Genomic DNA, 20,357 nt, shown 5'->3' on the forward strand with positions numbered 1-20,357 from the left:
GGGGGGGATGGGGTGGCCGGAGTGGCCGACGGCGCAGGGCGGGGCGGTGCGCAGCTAGCTCAGTCGCGGATCCCCCTCCTATTGGTTTTTCGATCCATCTTCACACTAACTTAAAAAGCAAGCGAGCTAGACATCAGAAACGGAAGTGTGGAGACGTGACCACGAACACCGAGTTAACAAAACTGTGGTGAGGTTGAACTGGCTGGTACGTTCTAATCATAATTTATACATCTAGAGTTTCTTTATATTGACCAAGTCGATCAGCCTTACTGTTTGAGATTTCTGTAAATTTTCTAATTTCAGAACCAATAACGACTTAGCAAGAGTAAGATACGAGATAACAGATCCTGCATCTTTTTTGCAGCTATTTGCTTAGAATTTTATTTATCTACTTTTCGTTTGTGAGCAAATCGGTTCTAAATCCTTGAAATCCTGATGGCATATACAAACAAATAGAAAAGTACTGTCCAATATGTTTCACTCCGCAAGAGAGGTGCAGATTGGATTCAGAGCATTTGGATATTTTTGCTGCCTTTATTTTCAACTCGAGGGAACGCGCATTTGACTCATTGCCATCCATAGAATGGAGAATGGTATCAACCTCAGACTAACCTGCTGGTGCCTGAAAAGATAAATTGTTAGACATGGTCATGACCGGTTGTTCATGGTACTTACAGTATCGTACTGCCGAGAAAGTGAAGGGCAGTTTGTTAGCTGAACGTACACGTTCTGCTACTGGTACTACTATCTATGTGCTTGACTTGGCACTGCACTAACAGGGTTTCATTGTTTTCTTGTCTTTGCTCAGAAAATCTCAGATATCTCAGTCACACGCTTTAGTCTCCGATCCCCTTGTCTTGACTGACCAAAGCAAAGCCTAGCCAAGCTGGCTGAATTTCTTGCCCTACTACTTATTTGTAGGTATCTTGGTTCTTTCATTTACTTATTGATTGTACCTTGTTTTCCAACTTCAGCTCCCTCGTAGTTGGTTTACATCAAACTTCATCGCAGAGCTCCACCTATGATCGCCTGATCAAAATTCAAGTATGTATATCGTGATCTTCATGATCAGCATGTCCTACCAATGCATCGCTCCCCTCGCTTCCGCAGTACCCACCAACTACACTGCTTCTAACATGCATGTTACTTCTGTTCATGGCCGCCCCGTTACCAACACCACAGTGGCAATGGCCAATGGCGTACCCTCCATAGACTTCTTAGAGCACGAGGCACCTCTCTTGTTGCCCCCGAGCGAATCCAAAGGCTGGGCGGAAGTTGATGATTCGAATCCGGTCACACATCGTTACACAGTTCTTACTAGTAAGGCTCCTAGAGATGATCCGGTAACCGGTTCTGCCCCTTGCAGAGGTAATTGCACAAGCCGAACGGACAGAGTGAGTCCGAGGAATCACATCCCTTCTCCTTTTGTTCCCCCCGTTGCCTCAAACGGTAGCACAGCTGAGCGGCTTCCACCTATCCGCCGGCGAGTGCAACGAAGAGTGCACCGTCGACACAGGAAGAAAGGTGACACCATCAAAGTAAGGAAATTACTGGGTGTTTATCGCCATCCGACGAGATTACAGAGTGAGCCTAGAGGCTCGAGAGTTACCGCTGTAGCTGTAGGTTCTGTGGTGTCGGTCTTGCTCTGTGTCCTTGCAGGGCTTTTGCCGTGGTGTATGTGTCGCAACTTGGCAACGCCAGCATCCATCGACTCGGAGTCAGAGGAGGACGAGTCCGTCCTGAGGCCTGAGCTACTCCAGCAAGCAGCAGGCCCTGGCCGATACAACTACTGCGATCTGGCAGCCGCAACGAGCAATTTCGCCCAGAGCAAGAGGATCGTGCGAGGGGGGTTCGGGTCGGTCTATTGCGGCTACCTGGATGAACAGGGCCGTCATGTGGCAGTCAAGATGTTCTCCATGGAATCGCTAGACCAAGGGAGTATGGAGTTTGAGCACGAGGTGAAGATCATGAGCCAGCTCAGGCATCGGAACGTTGTCCAGCTCCTGGGCTGGTGTGATTGCCGGAAAGGGCTCTTGCTTGTGTATGAGCTTGTGCCTGGAGGCAGCCTGGACAAGCGTCTCCATGACCCTGAGAAACTGTTAACCTGGCAAGAAAGGTACTGCCAAGCCTCACATTTTGCAGTTATGAAACAATGTTTATCTGCTTCATCGCTTTAACAGAGATTTTTTATACGTCCTCCTCACAGGTACAAGATCGCACTTGGCCTAGGCTCAGCCATACAATATCTCCACACGGAGTGCAACCAATGTGTCGTGCACGGCGACATCAAACCAAGCAACATCATGCTTGACTCGTCGGACAGCGCCAAGCTGGGCGACTTTGGGCTAGCACGGCTTGTTGACCATGGAGCAGAACCACAAACTACGCAGGTAATCGCGGGGACCGTCGGGTACATGGACCCTGAGTTTGTGAGCAGCCAGAAACGCGGCACAGAATCAGATGTCTACAGCTTTGGCATTGTGCTTCTTGAGATCGCCTCTGGCATGCGGCCAGTGGCTTCGGGGCAGCCCTCCGTGCTGCTGCTGAGACGCGTCTGGGACATGTACGACCGCAACTCGATCCTTGACGCCGCAGATGGAAGGCTCAGTGGCGATTTTGACGGACACCAGATGGAGCGCGTGCTCGTGACGGGTCTCTGGTGCGCGCATCGCCACAAGAGCCAGCGGCCGTCCATTGAGCAAGCCATGGTTGCCCTGCGTCGTTGTAAAGATGATTTTGAGTCGCCGGTGGTTCCGGTTCCACTTCCGGCCATGCATTGGCCCGACTCCGAGCAAATGCGTTCCCTGGAGGAACAGGCATATGGCGACCTGCCCACCGGAAGCTCCAGTTCGGCATGCTTATCTGCCGCTACTGTTTATCATACGCTTGAGCACTCGTCTCATCTTCCGGTACTCGACAGGTGCTGGCACCCATGCCAGTCGCTCTAACAGCTTAAACATTGCAGCAGTATGCATGGTTTCTGAAAATGATCCTGCTCCTCATTTGTGCTGCAGCAGACAAATCTGCCTTTAAGACCAAACCAAGGTTAACAAAGTGGCAGCGGGGCTTCAATTTCGACTTGAAGATGCAGTTGTGAACGAAAGGGATAGGATATTTGTTTCTTCTGCGATGTGTCATGAGATTATTATGTATAATTTCCCTTTTTTCTGTCGATTATGTATAATTTCCGTTTTTTCTCTCGGTTGCCGTAGGGTGAATTGTATTATAGGCAACTAGACTGGAGATGCGCGCGAGTTGCCGCACCCATTAAATGCATTGCTTTGTACTCCATGTGGACAATATGGTTCCGCAAAAAAAAAGACAATATATGGTTAAAAATATCCAGGTGGCTTCTTTTTTGCCGGAAACACCCGATCTATTTTTTTCAATCATGGTAGTACAACGAACACCAGAAATAACAAATATTACATCCAGATTCATAGACCACCTAGCGACGACTACAAGCACTGAAGCGAGCCGAAGGCACCACCTAACGCCACCTAGCGACGACTACATTTTTAGGACTCATAGTTTTTTTAAAATTTGAGAAGATTTTTCAAATTCATGAAATTTGAAATTCAATTTTTGTTTCAAACCCCGAACAGTTTTTAATGAAGACCATTCAACATGAATGGTGACCTATCTTAGGAACAATAAACATTTTTAATGAAAACCATTCAACATGAATGGTGACCTATCTTAGGAACAATGAACATTTTTTAATGAAGCAAAAATAGGAAAGATGAAAGGAAAAAAAGCGGCGCTCGCCAAGCCCATGGGCCGACCCAAAGCGCTCATGGAGGCTGGGGTGCGCGATAGGAGGCTATATGCCGGCCCGAATCCTAACTAATGACCGTACTGATCCGCCGGGGTTATATTGAAGGAAATATGCCCTAGGGGCAATAATAAAGTTGTTATTTTATATTTCCTTATTCATGATAAGGGTTTATTATTCATGCTATAACTGTATTGATCGGAAACTTAAATACATGAGTGAATACATAAACAAATATCGTGTCCCTAGTAAGCCTCTGCTAAACTAGCTCGTTGATAAAGATGGTTAAGGTTTCCTAATCATGGACATGAGTTTCATTTGATAACAGGATCACATCATTAGGAGAATGATATGATGGAAAAAAACCATCCATTAGCTTAGCATAACGATCGTTCAGTTTTATTGCTATTGCTTTCTTCATGTCAAATACATATTCCTTCAACTATGAGATTATGCAACTCACGGATGCCCGAGGAATACCTTATGTGCTATCAAAAGTCACAATGTAACTGGGTGACCATAAAGATGCTCTATAGGTATCTCCGAAGGTGTTTTTGAGTTGGCATAGACCGAGATTAGGATTTGTCACTCCGAGTATCGGAGAGGTATCTCTGGGCCCTATCGGTAATACACATCATAAGCTTGCAAGAAAATGACTAAGGAGTTAGTCACAAGGTGATGTATTACGAAACGAGTAAAGAGACTTTCAGGTAACGGGATTGAACTAGGTATGAAGATACCGACGATCGAATCTCGGGCAAGTAACATACCAATGGACAAAGGGAATTACGTATGTTGTCATAATAGTTCGACCGATAAAGACAGTTTTACACACGCAGAATACTTGGGTTAAACTTGACGAGCCTAGCATGTACATACATGGCATCGGAACACTGGAGAACAAAAAGTCCAACATGAATCATGTAGTAGATATGATCAACGAGATGTTCAACATTGATAACTACCCCATCTCACGTGATGATTGGACATGGGTTAGTTGATTTGGATTACGTATCACTTAAATAACTTGAGGGCTGTTAATTTAAGTGGGAGTTCATTAGTAATTTGATTAACTAAACTTAATTTATCATGAACTTAGTCTTATAGTTTTTGCATATCTATGTTGTAGATCAATAGCTCGTGATTTAGCTCCCTACTTTTTATATGTTCCTAAGGAAAACGAAGTTGAAGGATGATAGTAGCAATGATCGGACTAGGTCCGTATCTGAGGATTATCCTCATTGCTGCATAGAAGAAATATGTCCTTGATGCACCACTAGGTGACAGACCTATTGCAGGAATAGATACAGACGTTATGGACGTTTGGCTAGCTTGATATGATGACTACTTAATAGTTTAGTGCCCCATGCTTTACGGCTTAGAAACCGGGACTTTAAAAACGTTTTGAACGCCCGAGAGCATATGAGATGTTCCAAGAGCTGAAATTGGTATTTTAGACTCATGCCCGTGTCGGTAGGTATGAGACCTCTGACAAGTACTTTGCCTACAAGATGAAGGAGAATAGCTCAGCCAGTGAGCATGGGCTCAGAATGTCTGGGTACTACAATCGCTTGAACCAAGTGGGAGTTAATCTTCCAGATAAGATAGTGATTGACAGAGTTATCTAGTCACTATCACCAAGCTAGTAGAACTTCAAGATGAACTATAATATGCAAGGGATGACGAAAACGATTCCCGAGCTCTTCGCGATGCTGAAGTCGGTGAAGGTAGAAATCAAGAAAGAGCATCAAGTGTTGATGGTTAACAAGACCACTAGTTTCAAGAAAAAGGGCAAGGGTAAGAAAGGGAACTTCAAGAAGAATGGCAAGCAAGTTGCCACTCCCACGAAGAAGCCCAAAGCTGGACCTAAGCCTGAAACTAAGTGCCTCTACCATAAAGTGAATAGTCACTAGAAGCGAAACTGCCCCAAATACTTGGCGGATAAGAAGGAGGGCAAAGTAAACAAAGGTATATTTGATATACATGTTATTTATGTGTACCTTACTAGTATTTGTAGTAGCCTCTGGGTATTTGATACTAGTTCAGTTGCTAAGATTAATAACTCGAAATAGGAGTTGTAGAATAAACAGAGACTAGTTAAGGGCGAGGTGACAATATGTGTGTTGGAAATGATTCCAAGGTTGATACGGTCACCGTCGCACACTCCCTCTACCTTTGGGATTAGTGTTGGACCTAAATAAATATTATTTGGTGTTTGCGTTGAGCATGAATATGATTTGATCATGTTTATTGCAATACGATTATTCATTTAAGTCAGAAAATAATTGTTGTTCTGTTTACATGAATAAAACCTTCTATGGTCATACACCCAATGTAAATGGTTTATTGAATAATCTCGATCGTAGTGATACACATATTTATAATATCGATGCCAAAAGATGCAAAGTTAATAATGATAGTGCAACATACTTGTGGCACTGCCATTTAGGTCATATTCGTGTAAAGCAGATAAAGAAACTCCATGCAGATGAACTTTTGGAATCATTCGATACTTGCGAACCATGCCTCATGGGCAAGATGACTAAAACTACGTTCTCCGGAACAAAGGAGCGAGCTAATGACTTATTGGAAATAATACATACCGATGTATGCGGTCCGTTGAGTGTTGAAGCACGCGACGGGTATCGTTATTTTCTGACCTTCACAGATGATTTGAGTAGGTATGGGTATATCTACTTGATGAAACACAAGTCTGAAACATTTGAAAAAGTTCAAAGAATTTCATAGTGAAGTGGAGAATCATCATAACAAGAAAATAAATTTTCTACAATCTGATCGTGGAGTCAAATATTTGAGTTATGAGTTTGGCTTTCATTTAAAACAATGTGTTATTGTTTCACAACTCACGCCACCTAGAACACCACAGCGTAACGGTGTGTTTGAACGTCGTAACCGTACTTTATTAGATATGGTGCATTCTATGATGTCTCTTACTGATTTACCACTATCATTTTGGGGTTATGCATTAGAGACAGCTGCATTCACGTTAAATAGGGCATTGTCTAATCCGTTGAGACGGCACCGTATAAACTGTGGTTTGGCAAGAAACCTAAGTTGTCATTTCTAAAAATTTGGGGTTGCGACACTTATGTCAAAAGGATTTAGCCTGATAAGCTCGAACCCAAATCGGAGAAGTGCGTCTTCATAGGATACCCTAAGGAAACAATTGGGCACACCTTCTACCACAAATCCGAAGGCAAGATCTTTGTTGCCAAGAATGGAACCTTTCTAGAGAAGGAGTTTCTCTCGAAAGAAGTGAGTGGGAGGAAAGTATAACTTGATGAGATAATTGTACCTTCTCTCGAATTGGAAAGTAGCACATCCGAGAAAACCATTCCCATGATGCCTACGCCAACTAGAGAGGAAGCTAATGATGATGATCATGAAACTTCAGATCAAGTTACTACTGGAACTTGTAGGTCGAACAGAACACGTTCCGCACCAGAGTGGTACGGTAATCATGTCCTAGAAGTCATGTTACTAGACCATGACGAAACTACGAACTATGAAGAAGCTATAATGAGCCCAGATTCCGATAAATGGCTTGAAGCCATGAAATCTGAGATAGGATCCATGCATGAGAACAAAGTGTGGACTTTGGTAGACTTGCCTGATAATTGGCAAGCCACTGAGAATAAACGGATCTTCAAGAAGAAGACGAACGCTGATGATAATGTCACCATCTACAAAGCTCGACTTGTCACGAAAGGTTTTTGACAAGTTCAATGGGTTGACTATGATGAGATATTCTCACCCGTAGCGATGCTTAAGTCGGTCTGAATCATGCTAGCAATTGCCGCATTTTATAATTATGAAATTTGGCAAATGGACGTCAAAACTGGATTCCTTAATGGATTTCTTAAACAAGAGTTGTATATGATGCAAACAAAAAAAATCCGATCCTAAAGGTGCTAACAAAGTGTGCAAGATCTAGCGATCCATCTATGAACTGGTGCAAGCATCTCGGAGTTGGAATATACATTTTGATGAGGTGATCAAATCATATGGTTTTATACAGACTTTATGATGAAGCATGTATTTACAAGAAAGTGAGTGGGAGCTCTGTAGCATTTCTGATATTATATGTGGATGACATATTATCGATTGGAAATGATATAGAATTTCTGGATAGCATAAAAGGATACTTGAATAAGAATTTTTCAGTGAAAGACCTCGGTGAAGCTACTTATATATTGGGCATCAAGATCTATAGGGATAGATCGAGACGCTTAATAGGACTTTCACAAAGCACATACCTTGACAAGATTTCGAAGAAGTTCAAAATGGATCAATCATAGAAAGGGTTCTTGCCTATGTTGCAAGGTGTGAAGTTGAGTAAGACCCAAAACCCGACCACGGCAGAAGATAGAATGAAAATCATTCCCTATGTCTCAGTCATAGGTTCTATATAGTATGCCATGTTGTGTACCAGACATATTGTGTGCCTTGCCATGAGTTTGGCGAGGAGGTACAATAGTGATCTAGGAGTAGATCACTGGACAACGGTCAAAATTATCCTTAGGTACCTTAAAGAGGACTAAGGAAATGTTTCTCAGTTTGGAGGTGATAAAGAGTTTGTCGTAAAGGGTTACTTCAATGCAAGCTTTGACACCGATCCAGATGACTCTACATCTCAATCTAGATACGTGTTGAAAGTGGGAGCAATTAGCTAGAGTAGCTCCATGCAGGGCATTGTAGACATAGAAATTTGCAAAATAAATACGGATCTAAATGTGGCAGAACCGTTGACTAAACCTCTCTCAAAAGCAAAACATGGTCACACCATATAATTCTTTGGGTGTTAATCACATGGCAATGTGGACTAGATTATTGACTCTAGTAAACCCTTCGGGTGTTGGTCACATGGCGATGTGAACTATGGGTGTTATTCACATAGCGATTTGAACTAGATTATTGACTCTAGTGCAAGTGGGAGACTGAAGGAAATATGCCCTAGAGGCAATAATAAAGTTGTTATTTTATATTTCCTTATTCATGATAAAGGTTTATTATTAATGCTATAATTGTATTGATCGGAAACCTAAATACATGTGTGAATACATAAACAAATATTATGTCCCTAGTAAGACTCTACTAGACTAACTCGTTGATCAAAGATGGTTAATGTTTCCTAACCATGGACATGAGTTGTCATTTGATAACGGGATCACATCATTAGGACAATGATGTGATGGAAAAGACCCACCCATTAGCTTAGCATAATGATCGTTCAGTTTTATTGCTATTGCTATCTTCGTGTCAAATACATATTCCTTTGACTATGAGATTATGCAACTCCCGAATGCCCGAGGAATACCTTATGTGCTATCAAACATCACAACATAACTGGGTGATCATAAAGATGTTGTACAAGTATCTATGAAGGTGTTTGTTGAGTTGGCATAGATCGAGATTAGGATTTGTTACTCCGAGTATCGGAGAGGTATCTCTAGGCCCTCTCGGTAATACACATCATAAGCTTGCAAGCAAATGACTAAGGAGTTAGTCACAAGGTGTTGTATTAAAGAATGAGTAAAGAGACTTTCCGGTAACGAAATTGAACTAGGTATGAAGATACCGATGATCGAATCTCTGGCAAGTAACATACCGATGGACAGAGGGAATTACATATATTGTCATAACGGTTTGAACGATAAAGATCTTCGTAGAATATGTAGGAGCCAATATGGGCATCCAAGTTCCGCTATTGGTTATTGACCGGAGAGGTGTCTCAGTGATGTCTACATAGTTCTCGAACCCGTAGGGTTCGCACGCTTAACGTCCGTTGATGATATAGTATTATATGAGTTATGTGATTTGGTGACTGTCGGTGTCCTGGACTAGAGGGTACTCACCACATCGTCTCCTGATCAGTTAGATTGGGCCGAGGTCCCCCATGGCCGTATACTCATGGGCCAGTTCAGGCAATTGCCGTATACAAGGAAGATTCCACAAGACTTGGTGATCAAGACAAGGACTCCTCCCCACCGGCGTATTCAGCTAGGACTCTTGTTATCCTAGGCCTCTAGTATATTATATAAGCCAAGGCCAGACTAGTCGATAGATTATTATGACAATCATACAGGATAGACCTCTAGGGTTTAGACCACAAGATATGATCTCGAGGTAGATCAACTCTTGTAACCCTATATTCATCAAGATCAATCAAGCAGGAAGTAGGGTATTACCTCGATAGAGAGGGCCCGAACCTGAGTAAACATCATGTCCCCTGTCTCCTATTACCCATCGATCCATGACACACAGCTTGGGACCCTCTACTCGAGATCTGCCGGTTTTGACACCGACAATGGTGCTTTCATTGAGAGTTCCATTGTGTGGTCGACAAAAGGATCGATGGCTCGTCTGCAGATTAACTACGATGTCGGCATTTTCGTCACCGGCTCGACTGGTCACCTCGGCTTGACCGAGGACTATGCCCTGATTCCGATAGTCATGTTCGGATGAGGGCCTTCATCAGCATCAACTCCGATCTCTATCAAGATCATGGAGGAATCATCCATGGAGCTTGGGGGCTCAACGTCAACATTGCCCTCGGGCGACCATGATGTTTTTCTGGACAGCAAACTCGTATCTGTCGTCACCGCCTCCTCGAGTGTCGTTTTAATGATTGCTTCGCTAGAATTGTGCGGAATTGAGTCTACAACAACCCAGGAAAATTTCGTTGAGTTCCGATGGAGGAATCTCTGGCAATCTACGATATACCGGAGCCCTGTCAAATCTGGACGGGAATCTGGACGAGTTTAGGGCGTGGTCTCCAAAGCCCAGCTCGGAGGTCCTTTGGAAGATCCAACTGTTCATCTGCTATGGAATTCCCATATATACCACCCCTCAGAATTTCAGCTCGATCCGACCGTCCAAACTCCGGGAATCTTCCGATTAGTGCATCACTTTTCAGATCTGTTTTCTGCGCGAGAATGAATCCGACCTGGGTTCATCTTTTTTATGAACCTTGATTTCGAACATCCTTTTTGAAGGAAGTTTTGTATGGGGTATTGTGTTTTGTTCCCAAACACACCCCGCTAATTTGAAAGTCTTTTCCAGTATGATCTTTACCATCACGCCGGTGTCAAACCAGGGCGACAACGTTGCTCTACGGCTGCCGACCTGCACTAGACACATCGTCACTTTATTGAGCCGAGCTCAACTTCTTCAGATCGTCATCTCGGCAAGCCGAACAAGAGTTCGGCATCGCAAAGGATAAATTGTCACCAACATCGCCGCCCCACGGGTCACACGGACCGGGTACACCGGCATCGCTGAACGGTTACTTCATCAAGCAAGCATTGACCACGTCACAAGTCATGACCTACATCGGCATGGCCGAACCGTTGCTTCTTCGAGCCGATGTCCATCACACCGAACTACTTCAACACCTCGGCTGACATGGCAGCTGCAACATCTCCTCACCGACCTGCTCCGTCTCCTCGTCTGGATCGGGGGCATCGTCATCCCTTCATCGACCTACTCCGGAGACTTCAGCATCGTCAACCGACCAACTTCGTCATGTTAGCTGGACCGGGGGCTTTGCCGCGGCAAGCCAATCTTTGCCAGCATCGCCATGCCGCCACTCCATCGCTCACCAGGCAATGGGTGTGCGAATCAAGTCCCAATTTCGGGAGCAACCTTTTTTCAGCTTGCCACGACAGATAAACCAGGTGCTATTAATCCTAGTAATTTTTTTGCTTGGGTTTATTTTTTCCGAAAGATTATTACTCTGGTTTATTCCATCATCTGTACACAAGTCTGTCAAATGATGGCCGCATTAACGAGGGTTGTGCGATGGTTCGGTCTGCTTCCCATCTGTAGTTCGGCGAACGCCGCATCTAGAGCCCGGACCGCCCCGCAAATTCAGGCTTGGGCACACCTTCGCTGCGTCACGCCGACGCCCTGCATCGACATTGGCTTCAGCGCTAGGCCACATCTCTTTAAATAAATTATTTTTGCATAAAGCAATTATGCAAGGATTATATATATATAATTTTCTGGACCGCACTGTTTTATGTGTGCAGGTAATCGATTTTGACTGCGTTACGCGGTCATTACTCCGAAGTGCTGAACTCCTTGCTCGGACACCTCGGGCTTGGGTGCTGAGACCTCGGCCATGCCGAGGACTGCGAACCTTGTCGGACCTGTCACAGATCAATGGGCATCTTCGTCCCGCCACAAGCCCGAATCGCGTCATCAACACCGAGCACATTAACCAGCTAAGTTGCTTTCATGCTCAAAGACATTCTGTTTTAAATTTTGTTCGGTTCGACCAAGCTTTATACCATTTTTGCAAAAAGTTGTTTGTGACAAAAATTCCTTGTCAAAACTTTGTTTGTGACGCACAAATTTAAATACCCCATTTATTTGGGGGCTTCCTTTATGAAGCCTTTCCTCTTGGATATGATTATACTTGTACGGCTTCGTTTCTTGTTCGTGGATTACGCCACAATATGCACCATATTGACTTCAATGTTCCGCAAGCTGGGTTGCCTGGCTCCTGTGCTTATCCCTATGTTCCCTATTGTTCAGCTAGGGAGTAAAGGGAGCACCTCTGCGATTGTCACGATCGGGTCATCCGAGCTCGGACCTCGAACTGGGTGAAGCCGAAAGCTAGCGCTCTTATTGTTTTCAATCATGGTCGGCACACAATGGAACTCATGAGTACAAAAAATCTATTGCACAACTATCATAGTAACAATGAGCAACCGAAGAAAGGTATCAGTGGGGGTACTATTTTCTTCGAAGATGGTTCTTACACTTTGTCAGTAATATAGCATAAGTTTCCTGAGCGCGCTTTGTCTGTTATAGCCTTATGGCCTGATTGCCTGGTTATCGGAAACACCATCGATATTCTCGACAGGTGGAGTACATAACACTTTTTGGCCCTTGACCGAAGAGGGAGAAGCCGACGGTCGGCTGAGACGTGTTTAAAGTTCGGGTGAACATAGATATGATATAAGTACTTCGGTACATACAATCATTATACATAAAATTCTTTTATCCAAGTCACTTGGAGGCTCTTAAAATTTATATGAGTTGTTTTATAGTAAATGTGTTTTCTTCTTGATCGTTGCAAAGTCTTTTTTTACCGCTCCTCTTTCGACTCGAGTGTATGGTCAATAGACGGATAGCATGTCTTCTCTGTAAAAAGCCTCTCAAGTTTAGTTCGCTAAACTGACCTCGGAGAAGCACTCCGCCTTTGGGATAAGGAGCTTGAAGCCGTAGGCTGACCCGCGTGAAGTCTTGAGATCGGGTGTGTCATGTTCAAGCATGACAGAAGCACAATCTTTTTTTCTTTCCATTTTTCGGATTGGCACCGAACACTTGATCTTGTTCGGACGTCAAGTTTTCACTGACGTTTTTTGGTTTTCCAAGCTTATGGCACTTTGAAACTATTTGTGTGTTTCCAGCATAAGCCTCATAGTGCAATGCCGGACACCTTTAGAGATTCAGCAAAAACATTCTCGAATATTGCTATATATGCATCGGTTTCAAATTGTGTCTTCGGTCAATAGTTGGGCTGCCCGGCTCCTGCGCTTGCCTCCTACGTTCCGCTTTGTTCGGCTAGGTGTGCAAAGGGAGAACCACTGCGATTGTGCTTCCAGCTCACATGGTTAAGCACCTCAGTGGAGAAAGCCGAAAACTGACTGTCACAATAGGCGTAAACTAGTCAGCGATCTGATGACCATGTTAAATGACGGGCCGCTCATAACATTGGCCGAAGTGTTTACGGCTTGACCTCGGCTGTCGCTGAACACTAACCGAGGGCTCGTAGCTAGCTTCCCCAATTTAAAGTTCCTATGACTAAGTGAAAGTTATAAAGCCCACATATCTGATTTCCTCGTTTCCGCTAACACAACCGCCTTCGGGCACCGAGACATCGGCTAAGGGTTGTCTTGTTATTGCGGAAACACCCTGCGTAGTATCTACAAAGGTGTAGAAGCCGACGATGGGTCACTTTCAACTGATAAACGGTCGCAACGGAGTCACAATAAACATATCATCGGCATTTGTATTTAATATACAAGGGCCGCCTTTCAAAATCATCATTATAAAGCCATAAATATGCATCAATTTGACTTAAGATTTTGGCCAAGCTGGGTTGCCTGGCTCTTGTGCTTACCCCTACGTTCCTGATTGTTCGGCTAGGCGGTAAAGGGAGCACCTCTATGATTGTTACTACCGGGTCATCCGAGTTAGTACCGCAGACTGGGTGAAGCCGAAAGCTAGCAATCTTAAAGGATCACATTGGTCGGCAACAACGGAAGTGAAAATTTTGGTTCATTAATACCATAGAGTTCGGGAACTTTCCCCGAACTAAATCCTCAATATTTTGCTCCCACATTGATCGGAGCTAAGGTTTCATGATCATGCTTAGCATGACAACCCAAAGAAAGGAACCGATAGTGGGACTATTTTCTTTGGAAGATGTTTCTTACGTTAAAAAGTAATATAACAGATCTCTCCCTGTAACTTTGTTTATAAAACTGTATGGCCGGATTGCCTTGTTTGTCGTAAATCTTTGCCCTCACAAAGGCTTTATAAAGTAGCACAAACACTCCTTGGCTGCTGGCCGAGGAGGTTGAAGTCGATGGTCGGTCAACAAAGTTTTGTACAATGCGGATCCGAGCATTAATGATGTAGAGTACTTGGATACATAGAATCATTACACATACTTTGTGATTTTACTCTAGATATTGATCCTTAATTCGGCCACCCGTGCCCACATTAAGGCTCGGGGGCTACTGGGCTTCGAGCTTATCATTTACTAATACTAAAGAGGCACAACGATCCCCTGATCTGGTGTTGCCACCCTACCAGTGTCTCGGGGGCTACTGCATTGCCTATTCAATGCAGGAAATTCAAAGGGCTTAGTGTTCGGCTTGACCGAACTATGGGCAAACGCGTCTTCGGACAACAATAGGTACCATCTGGACCTATCTGGCGTCAAGCTAATATATTGCGGCAACTTCTCAAGACCCTCTCTCAAGGGCCCGTTCACCGATCACTATTATCTCTAATATATTACACTGTGTTTCTATTCCTACGTATGCTGCCAAGCTAGGAGTTGATCCTCAGGCCGATTTCGTGCATCGACCTGAGTCTCAGGGGCTACTAGGATTAGCGGTTTCATGTTTTCCTTCAGGTGCATATCGGGTTTTACACTAACACACACCTTGAGGGCTACTAGATATACATATACTGGCTATATATCTCGGCAGAGAATAAATTGCACCAGTCAAAAATGTTCACCAAAAATCAGCCCGCGGTCGGGGTGGTACACCACCTCGTAAATAGTCCGGCATAAGGTTCGGGCGCCAGTGGCTAGCTCCATAGAGGGCATTTACGGCATTAAGCTCGGCTAAACTCCTTCAACTTTTTCGAACCAAGGTGATCTATGACACTTCGGATACAGTCCGGCGTTGGAGCTTGGACACAGTCCGGTGTTGTAGCTCGGATACATTCCGGCATTGGAGCTCGGAAGCAGTTCAGCGTTGGTACTTGGCTGCAAAAGATACCTCAAATATAGTCCGGCGTTGGAGCTCGGACGCAAGAGGACACTGCCGCTCGGGAACAACTTCAAACCCGAGGTGTGGCGTAAAAATAATAAGGCATTGATAAAGGCCGGAAACTTAAAGGGGCTCCTCGGATACCCGACGTGTAAACTCTTCGGATGCACTTCGGCGATCCTCAAGATCAAAGATGAGAAGATTTGTTGAACCAGTTTTCAAGACCAACGACCGAAGATGAAGAATAGTTCGGAAGAATCAAGGAGCGTCCCCAACTTGAAGACCGGTTCAGGGGGCTACTGTCGGTCTCCTAGACTAGGGGGTACTCACCATGTCGTCTCCCAATCAGTTAGATTGGGCTGAGGACCCCCATGGCCGTATACTCATGGGCCAGTTCGGACAACTGTCGCATACAAGGAAGATTCCACAAGACTTGGTGATCAAGACAAGGACTCCTCCCCACTGGCGTATTCTAGGACTCTTGTTATCCTAGGCTTCTGGTACATTATATAAGCCAAGGTCAGGCTAGTCGATAGATTATTATGACAATCATACAGGCTAGACCTCTAGGGTTTAGACCACAACATATGATCTTGAGGTAGATCAACTCTTGTAACCCTATATTCATCAAGATCAATCAAGCAGGAAGTAGGGTATTACCTCGATAGAGAGGGCCCGAACCTGGGTAAACATCGTGCCCCCTGTCTCCTGTTATCCATCAATCCATGACACACAGCTTGGGACCCCCTACCCGAGATCTGCCGATTTTGACACGATAGTGACCGAATGTTGTTCGGAGTCCCAGATGAGATCACGGACATGACGACAAGTCTCGAAATAGTCGAGAGGTGAAGATTGATATATAGGACGATGGTATTTGGACACGAAGTGTTTCAGGACGTACCGAGAAGGAATCGGGTTTCCGGAAGGGGTCCCCCCCAGCAAGATATGGGCCTTATGGGGCAAAGGAGGGGACAGACCAGCCCACAAGGGGGCTGGTGCGCCCCCTCCCTCGTTTGGCCAGCCCTAGCGAAGGAAAAGGGGGAGGGATATCCCATCCTGCCTTTCCCTCTCATGGCATATAGGAAAGGGGAGCGTCACCCTCCCCTACCTTTCCCCGCACTCCAAATAAGGAAAGGGGGCGCGGCTTGAGAGGGACCCTAAGTAGGATTCCTCCTACTTGAGCGCCTCCTTTGGCTGCTCCTCCCTCCCTCCCACCTATATATATGTGGGGAGGGGGCGCCACACAAGGACACAACATTGTCTTAGTCGTGTGCGGAGCTCCCGTCCACCGTTTACACCCCCAATTATATTTTCGTAGTGCTTAGGCGAAGCCCTGCGGAGATCACTTCACCATCACCGTCATCACGCCGTCGTGCTGATGGAACTCATCTACTACCTCGATGTCTTGCTGGTTCAAGAAGGCGAGGGGCATCACCGAGCCGAACGTGTGCAGAATGCGGAGGTGCCGTGTATTCGGTACTTGATCGGTTGAAGCGCGAAGAAGTTCGACTACATCAACTGCGTTGTGAAACGTTTACGCTTATGCTCTACAAGGGTATGTAGACACACTCTCCCCCTCGTTGCTATGCATCTCCATGGATAGATCATTGCGTGTGCGTATTTTTTTTTCATGCAACGTTTCCCAACATATATCTCGCTTATAGCATGATGTATGCCCGGCTAGCTGAAGGATTTTGCCCGAAACCAGTAAATTAAAGAGTATTTTTTACAAAGGTCACTCCCATCTCCTAAGTTTGTCGCAACCTACGAGTATTCTCTTTTTTAGATTTGTTTATTCAAAATGTTTTATCTCTTAAACCGTGCGTATAGATCTCGAATCGTATTCACCGTTGAATTCCTCGCATCGCGATCTTCAAAACTAGATCCCACATTGATAGGTTTCGAAGAACTTTTTTTCTCAAAAAGCCCAGACGAAATAAACCGAACCGAGAGCACTTTTTTCCCTTTCTTAAGAGGCACAATTGTGCCTCTCGCGGAAGCAAATCTGTCTCTCCACGATAAGTAATATGTGTCTCTTACGGAAGAAGAAAAAAAACGTGCTTTTCCTTTTTCGAGAGTCACGGTTGTCCCTCTCACGGAAGCAAATCTGAGACTCCACGAGAAGTAAATTAATGCCTCTCTCGGAAGAAAAAAACCTCATTTTTCCTTTTTTAAAAGGCACGACCGTGCCTCTAGAAGCAAATCCATACCTCCAGGAGAAGTAATCTTTGCCTCTCACGGAAGAAAAAACAAAACAACGTTTCCTCCTTTTCCGAGTGTCACAACCGTACATATGGCGGAAGCATATTCGTGCCTTCACGAAAAGCAAATATGTGCCTTCGCCGAAAGAAAGAGAAAAGGAAAACACGTTTTTCCCTTTTCGGAGAGGCACGACTCGCAGAAGCAAATCTGTGCCTCCACCGGAAGCAAATCTATGCCTCTCAGGAAAGGAGGTATGACTGTGCCTCTCACGGAAGTAAATCTATGTCTCCACGAGAAGTAAATTTGTGTCTCTCATGAAAGGAAAAAAACGTGCTTTTCCTTTTCGAGAATCACGCCTGTCCCTCTCGCGGAAGCAAATCCGTGACTCCACGAGAACTGAATTAATGACCCTCTCGGAAGAAAAGAAAAATGCATTTTTTTTTCCTTTTCTAAGAGGCACGATCGTGCCTCTAGTAGAAGCAAATCCGTGCCTCCAGAAGAAGTAATCTTTGCCTCTCACAGAAGAAAAAAAAATACCTTTGTCTCCTTTTCCGAGGGTCACTACCGTACATCTCGCGGAAGCATATTCGTGCCTTCATGAAAAGCAAATATGTGCCTTCGCGGGAGAAAGAGAAAAGGAAAACACGTTTTCCCCTTTTCGGAGAGGCACCACTGCAGAAGCAAATCCGTGCCTCCACGAGAAGCAAATCTGTGCCTCTCGCAAAAGGAAATAAATGTATTTTTTTTCCTTTTAGGAGAGGCATGACTGTGCCTCTCACGGAAGTAAATTTGTGCCTCTCACGGAAGGAAAAAACATGTTTTCGTGCAAAAACCTGAGAAAACCCGGAGGAAAACTAGAAAGCTGGAAAAAATTCTAAAAGCAAAATATGCATACAGAAAAAAAATCCGGAGTGGCGTGCTCCCAGCCCACAAAAGTGACCCTTGTGGGGGCTCCGAAGGAGTACTCGCTGTACTCGCTGATTAGTTGTTGTCGATTTTGCCTGCTCGCTACAGTACATGGCTCTGGTCTGTTAGTACGCTTGCTTGTTGCGTTCAACCCATTCAGTTTCTGTTAGTATGCTTGCTTGTTGCGTTCAACCCATTCAGTTCACTAGTTTGTTTCGGTTTTTGCCTCTTGTTTTTCTTTATTTCTTCAATGATTTTTCTCCCGTAATATGCTTTTCTCTGTTTTGATTATTCTTCACCAGCTTTCTTCTTTTATTTATCCGTTTTCATAGTTTTTATTTTCTTTCTTTTTCCTCGTTTTACTTTGGTTTTCGTAGTTTTATTTTTTTGTTCACCGGTTTCCTTCGGTTTTTCTTCATTATAAATTTAGTTTTCACTGGTTTTGTTTCGTTTTCCTATCTTTCTTTGTTATATTTTGGTTTTCTTTGTTTCTTTCTTCATTTTATTTTGTTTTCTTTGCCTTTTATTTTGTGTTTCTTTGTTTTTTTATCGATTTTTAGCATTTTTCTTTTTTTTCTCAACACATGTTAACCTCTTTCTTTAGAAATTTAGCATTTTTTGTATCCATCAGAAAAAAAAATTATGTATATGGTAAATATTTGAATACATGATTAAGATTTTTTTGAAAATTTATATATTTTATGTTTATTTTTCTCTATATACATTGTACATTCTTTGGTATATATCTAATACATGTTCAAAAAAATTCAAATAAAATATTAACATTTTTTGAATACATGGTATACATTTCCCATACACATTTTAAACATATTTAAAATGTCTGACTAACATTTTTCATATAAAAGATTATCATTTTTCATACATGGTCAACATTTTTCTGTACACATTTAGTATTTTTCAAATACTTGATTAATTTTTTACAAAACAAGATTAACATTATACATGGTCAATATTTTTTTCTATAAATATTTTAAATTTTCAAATGTCTGATCAATATTTTTCAAATACAGCAACATTTTTTGAATTAATGTTCAAAATTTTTCTATAGACATTTTAACATTTTTCCAAATTGATTGTAAAAAAATAAAAAATAAAAGATTAAAAATTCCAAAATAAAACATTACATTTTTAAATAAATAACCAAAATTTTCCTACACATTTGTGTTTTCATATAAATTTTTTGAATACAAGAGAAACATTTTCTATATACACATGTAACATTTTCCAAATGATTGATTAACATTTGCTCGAATTTTTTATGTAAATTTATTTTGTAATATATTTATTTATAATATTTGAATGTATAAATAGTTTTATAGTTGCACTAACCTTTTTTAACACTGCACACACATTTTTTCAAAGTATTTTTAAAAATACTAGTCAATGTGTACGTGCAATGCACGTTAACTTGGATGTATGTTAAGTGCATGTGGATATTAAGTAGGATAATATGTGCGTGTTATTAAGTGATTGACACTATATTTGGCATAAAATTAACTACACGCTAAACATGTTAAGCGCTCGACATGGAAGCAATCTAGGTCATTGGATTGACATGATTTGATGGTCGAGATAAATTGGATCTGCCCCTTTGAGTCTTTTTATATTAGTATAGATATAGTTATAGATGTGTATTTTATTTGTTAAAAATACAGAAAAATAAAAAAATGAAGGAACGAAAAACTAAATCGAGTTTTTTAGCAATGAAAACGAAATAGAATGAATAAACGAGGAAAAACGATCGAGCTAATAGTGCCACTGGGCCGGTCCATTATTTCGCTGCTTCAGGCGAGCGGGTAGTTTTCTCGCTTGAAGCGGAGGAATAGCCGCGCGCTTAGTCAGACTGGCTCGCTGCCTAGCCTAGCGACTTCTGGAGTCCTCCGGCCAGCGCGCGTGCCATGCACCAAAAA

At 43.2% G+C, this 20,357-nt stretch overlaps 1 protein-coding gene across 1 annotated transcript; it reads left to right on the plus strand.

The window, feature by feature from the left end:
- The first annotated feature begins 1,148 nt into the window (after positions 1 to 1,148).
- LOC119305495 (probable kinase CHARK) lies at positions 1,149 to 3,343 on the plus strand. Its single transcript, XM_037582001.1, has 2 exons — positions 1,149 to 2,116; positions 2,207 to 3,343. Exons 1-2 carry the CDS (start codon positions 1,188 to 1,190, stop codon positions 2,946 to 2,948), a joined length of 1,671 nt encoding a protein of 556 aa, XP_037437898.1. The 5' UTR covers positions 1,149 to 1,187; the 3' UTR covers positions 2,949 to 3,343.
- Positions 3,344 to 20,357: the final 17,014 nt, after the last annotated feature.

The sequence above is a fragment of the Triticum dicoccoides genome, chromosome 5B (genome assembly GCF_002162155.2).
Source record: "Triticum dicoccoides isolate Atlit2015 ecotype Zavitan chromosome 5B, WEW_v2.0, whole genome shotgun sequence".
Classification (NCBI taxonomy): Eukaryota; Viridiplantae; Streptophyta; class Magnoliopsida; order Poales; family Poaceae; genus Triticum; species Triticum dicoccoides.

What these genes read in the sequence shown, in the direction of transcription:
- LOC119305495 (XM_037582001.1), top strand. Translation starts at nt 1,188, where the DNA reads ATGGCCAATGGCGTACCCTCCATAGACTTCTTAGAGCACGAGGCACCT. An exon ending in CTGTTAACCTGGCAAGAAAG is followed by an intron (nt 2,117 to 2,206) that starts GTACTGCCAAGC and finishes TCCTCCTCACAG; the next exon opens with GTACAAGATCGCACTTGGCC.